Raw genomic sequence first — 5580 nt, forward strand, 5'->3', positions numbered from 1 at the left:
TTATTATTATTAATATTATTATTATTATTATTATTATTATTATTATTATTTTGTATTTCCAATATTTTTTTTTAAAGCAGAAAAAAAAACAAGAGGAATGTTTGCAATGTATTATACAGTAGACCCAAGCATGAAATTAAAATGACACGCTAATGGACAATCTAATATATAATTGAACATTTAAACGCATATCCTTGCAATATAACCTGGAAGCCCTTTCCATCTACATTAGGGCTCTAAATTCATATTTATAAAATCCTATAATGACTATAGTATTATACAGTTTTTTTCATTACCTGTTAACAAGATAGTAACTTTAGCAATCATCCCTTTTCAGCCAGAATTTTATCATAAACACCAAACTTCCTCAATATGAAACAGGTAACGTTATGATCAAAGACATTTTGTCTAAAATTAGCATGGCTGAACCATTCATTATCAGCTTATATCCTCGTTATCTATTAAGGCGATTGCAACCGTTGGTAATCATGGTCTGGGATACACATTAAATGAAAGAGGACTTCGACTACTGGAATCTGCAAGGTTACATAAAGTAGCAATTGCCAACACACGACACAAACAGTAGCTATTAAGAAGAGTCACATGGACAGCACCAGTTGGCATCAAAAGGAATCAGATAGATTACATCCTGGTTAAAATGAAGTGGGCCAGCAGCATCAATGGTCACAAGACAAGGAACCTGATATTGGTAGCAATCATAATCTTATTATGGTAACCCTGAAACTAAAGCTGAAGAAAATCAGGAAGTCTTTAACCACCGGGGTGAAATAATATATTGCAAGACTGGATGATCCAGAAGTGCGAGAAGCCTTCAGTATACAAGTTGGTGAAAGGTTTGCGAAACTGCTAGTAATGACGGATACACAAGAAATGACGGACTTCACTGAGGTGGTGAACGAAACTGCCTTGAAAGGGCTAAGTAAATAAATGAAACAACCATGGATGTCTGCAAAAATATTGAAGAAGTGTGATGAATAAATAAAGTTAAATGCAACAAAATTCAATGATGAAGATTGTGGTAGAATAGAAAAAGTTGCCAATAACGGGCGAAATGAATTTAAAAAGGTGAAAGAAGACTTTCTGCTGAAAAGATGTGAAGAGATTGAAAGGGGTTTCGTGAAAAACAAATCAAAACTCGCATACGGGGTTGTAAGACAACTGACCAAAGAAAAGTCTAGACAAGTCTCTGTAATTGAAAATGCTTACGGAGACGAGAGGAAGAGGATGAAACAGAACTCTTGAAAGGTGAAATAGAGGAAGGTGTGAAGAAATTGAAGAATGGAAAAGCTGCAGGTTTATTAACATACCATCGGAACTTAATTATATAAAGTGGGGGACGCAGTATCATTGACGTTACACATATCTGCAACTCTGTGTGGAATAGTGAAGAGTGGCCATCACAATAGACAAAATCACTGAATGTACCACTCCCAAAGAATGGAGACTTGAGGAAATCTAGCAACTATAGAAATATAAATCTCATCAGTCATCCTAGAAAGGTCTGGGTTGAGAGCGGTTCTTACTTGGAGAGTTGGGTTCACATCTAAGCGATGCTTGGCTTGTTAAAGAAGCATGACAAGCTTCTTTAACCGGTAAAATTATGTGAATAATGATTTTATATCGAAGCTGACGAAGATGTCAGTTGGTTTGAGGTATATATCTTGAATGATCTTCAAAAAAAATGTTGTATATTAACGACATAATGTCTTGTATTGCCTGCTGTCGCGCAATGTAACGCGGAGAACATGCAACTCTTGAACACTCCTACGTATAGGAAGATCAATAGGGATCTTACACAATCCATCGAGATGAAGGTCGCAAGCAAATTACTCAAACCACATCGTTTGAAGGCGCTTTTAAAACACTTTACCACCAACTTTGACCTTCATCATCCATGTGCCCCAGATTGTTTGGACAACCGAAAATACATAAAACCGACATTTCGCTACGGCCCACCGTTTCTTCAAGAGAATCCCCAACATACTCCCTAGCCAAATTATACAGCCCGTTTACATTATCCACTGTCTTGTATTTTATAGCCACGCCCCACACACACACACACACACACACAGAACGTGATTACTATTGTTTAGTTTTCCAATGAGCAAGTTCTCACTCTTTAATTATGTATGTATTTCCCTTTTCGGGATATATGCAGATAATATTCTCCTATATTCTCCTAACCACCGGGACATTCTCAACAAAACAACAGTTCTTTACAGAAATATCTACGTGGTGCACCGCAAACATTTGATATATAGTTTATTTATATTAATTAATTGGCAAAGTGCGGCATGCTAAATTGTATGTATATATTTATAAACACATTTCTTAAAGAGGTTAAACACCTTACAGGCACATGCTTTCTGCATTTATTCTGATTGTTTTTATTATTGTTTTATTACAATGGAAATTAGACTAAATTGAATTAAACGAAACTATTTTATACATGATGGGAAAACACGTTATATCGTCATTGCGGACTTATAAAATCCGCATACGCCTTAAAAATAAAAGAAAATGCATACATTTAGAGTCCGTACTGAGCCCAAAAAATCCGCAATGAAAATATAACGTGTTGGAACTAAATTATTGCTAGTACAGTAAAATACAATTATAATATTATTAAGAAATTGTTATGGATTATGGTTATTCTTACACTTACTCTAGGTTTAATCCCTCCTCCTACACCTACTCTTATTTCTACTGTTATTCTCTTTTTTTACTATTATTATTATTATCATCATCATCATCATCATCATCATCATCATCATCATCATCATCATCATCATCATCATCATCATTATTATTATTATTATTATTATTATTTTTATTATTATTATTATTATTATTATTATTATATTATTATTATTATTATTATTATTATCATTATTATTATTAATATCTTCATTATTATCGTTACTATTATTATTATTGTTATTATTATTATTATTATATGTTATCTTGGTTATTAAATACATTATAAACAATGTACTGTACTTAAAATTTAGTTACAGTATCAACAGTGAATGTGCTTCTCCATACCAAAGTTACTGAAACCTGTTTTCCATACAATCGCTACACACTATTCCCGACAGCTTTCGGTGATGCTGATTGGTTAGTTGAAACAGGGAGCCTTCCCGATTGCGTAAGGGACTGCTACGCAGTACAACGACTGCAATGAAAACACTGTAGCAACAATGTAGCGATTTTAAGGAAACCAGACATAAAGTATTGTACACACATTTAGAATAGGCCTACTCTATTTTCAGGTGGTTACTATCAAAACGAGCGTGGACATGTCGAAAGCGGTAATTACAAAACCGACTGTAAACGGTGCCCAAATGGAACATTTTCTCCTCGTCTTGGTGCTGCCTCGATATTTGAATGTCGGTCATGTCCTACTGGAACAGATACAGATGCAAGAGCAGATCTTGACGCGTGTCCATGCTTAGAGAAGTTCCATCGCACTTACCGCTACGGCGCATGTCAGCCGTGTCCAAACGGCGTCGATTGCACAGGTGGTTACCAGAAATTGTTGGCTGGTTATTGGTGGTCGTGGAATTTCACAGGTTATATTGGTCCAGCTTATCTTGGGAGTTTTGACGAGTACGACCAGTTTGTTAAGAACCTTAGTGATTCCAATTTTAACATTTCAACACCTAACAGTCTGAACGATACAGAATACAAAGGATTTCTCCCTGCAGTCCATTTGTGTCCACGAAGTGACAGTTGTCTTGGTGGAGGTTTTGAAGCAAACTGCTCAAAGGGGTATTCGGCCTGGTTGTGTGCTGAGTGCAGTGCCGACTATTACGAATTATTTGACAAATGCCACAAATGTCAAGATATTAAAATTATAATCATTGTGATGATTTTGGTACTATTGACAATCGTATGTGTTGCCTACGGGGTGTGGAGACTTAATAAACGACCAGTGACAGGCGCCTCAGTACGAAACGACTCTTTTGTGATTCACTTAAAAATTGCCATAAATTTTTACCAAGTTTTGGGTATACTATCTACAGTTAATGAAATTCACTGGCCAGAATCGTTTCAATCTGTTGGACAAATTCTCCAGTATCTCGACATTGTACGGTATGTCAATGTCATCAGCCCGAGGTGTTTATTTCCGGGTGTTTGGAATGCTTACATATCACTGTATATTGCCATCGCAACACCATTTTTTATTATTCTGTTGATATCTATCATCTTCTCTGTCTTGAGCGCCTACAGGAGGTACAAGCAACATAATTCAGTACATCACTCAACAGACAACTTCTTGTCAATTACGATGATGTTGTTGTATTTGACCTACGCCAACACTTGCTCAAACATCATGGCGGTCGGACCGTGGTCTGTCCGTACATTGAATGTCACAGCAAATGGTGAATATAAAAAACGTGTGTTAACCTCTGACTACTCCATTGACCTTGACGAAGAAGGTGGTTTGAAGTACAAAACAAACGAGTACATTACGTATTGTTCGTTAGTGTACGTGATTGGGTTTCCTCTTGCTATCATCCTGGTATTGTATCGCAGGTACAAACGTTACGAAGTAGTAGATCGCGAAGACGAACGACCAGGAACGATGGGAATGAGGTTCTTCTGCAAGCAATACAGCAAGAGGTTTTGGTTCTGGGAAGTAATTGATATGTATAATAAAGCTACACTCGCTCTTACCGCCAATTTTAAAGACGACCAAGCTTCCAACATGTCATATTCCCTCTTTATCACCGTCATTCTCATAGCTCTGCATCTGTATCTTGAACCAATGGAAGCTAAAGCAGATCAGAGGTTTCAGTTGTTGACACTTGTATTTATCATCGTCAACTTATCGGTTGGTGCAATTGTTGACATCGGAGAGTCCGTGTATACTGAAGACGAGACTATACTTGTTCTTCATGACATTACACCATTTATTCTACTACTACTCAACCTATCTATTGTGTTGGTTGTTTTCGGTAAGTATTTGGTTTTTTTTTGTCGCCAATTAAATTTGATGTTTGTACTAGTCGATTCTTTAAAAACTAAATAATTAAATTGAGAATATTGTAAAAAAATAAATAATGTTCTATTTTTTATGATAACAGTTGATCTAATAAAAAAAATCAAAGAAAGCTTCTGGAGAGAATGGATTGGATCACAAGAGCAAAACATTGTTGCCAGCGACTTTGAAAACACCGAAGATAATGCAAATTTAATGTTGCAGGCAGATTTCGATAGCTTATCTTCGTACAATCCAACGATTGGCAATTAGCATGAGAATATTTTTCTTGTAATTATATTTATAGAGGGTAACCCTAACCCTAACTGACTTCTTAAATAATGAAATAATGTGATGCTTTTATCAGCGAAGTCTTTTATGAGGCTTAGAGAGTGGAATTGTTTTTAGTCATAATAAAAAGTCCTGCTGTCTCAGGAATTAAACCCAGGACCCTGGGATTAAAAGTCAAGATTCTTAACCACTAAGCTATTCAACTCCACTCCGTTGATGTAAATTATTCAGTCATTAGTGTATTAAAACATTATAGCATGGAGGATACCTTCATGATTATAGAG

The 5580-nt window shown here is 35.9% G+C and overlaps 1 protein-coding gene across 1 annotated transcript; it reads left to right on the forward strand.

The window, feature by feature from the left end:
* Positions 1 to 873: 873 nt before the first annotated feature.
* On the forward strand, positions 874 to 5375 carry LOC117112206. Its single transcript, XM_033255279.1, has 3 exons — positions 874 to 940; positions 3294 to 4982; positions 5112 to 5375. The coding sequence occupies exons 1-3, from the start codon at positions 874 to 876 to the stop codon at positions 5276 to 5278; spliced, it is 1923 nt and encodes a 640-aa protein (XP_033111170.1). The 3' UTR covers positions 5279 to 5375.
* The last annotated feature ends 205 nt before the right edge of the window (positions 5376 to 5580 follow it).

Source organism: Anneissia japonica, unplaced genomic scaffold, assembly GCF_011630105.1.
Source record: "Anneissia japonica isolate Jap-2015-1 unplaced genomic scaffold, ASM1163010v1 scaffold287992_len753583_cov170, whole genome shotgun sequence".
NCBI classification, from domain to species: Eukaryota; Metazoa; Echinodermata; class Crinoidea; order Comatulida; family Comatulidae; genus Anneissia; species Anneissia japonica.

What these genes read in the sequence shown, in the direction of transcription:
- LOC117112206 (XM_033255279.1), top strand. Translation starts at nt 874, where the DNA reads ATGACGGATACACAAGAAATGACGGACTTCACTGAGGTGGTGAACGAA. An exon ending in AACTGCCTTGAAAGGGCTAA is followed by an intron (nt 941 to 3,293) that starts GTAAATAAATGA and finishes CTCTATTTTCAG; the next exon opens with GTGGTTACTATCAAAACGAG. An exon ending in TATTGTGTTGGTTGTTTTCG is followed by an intron (nt 4,983 to 5,111) that starts GTAAGTATTTGG and finishes TTATGATAACAG; the next exon opens with TTGATCTAATAAAAAAAATC.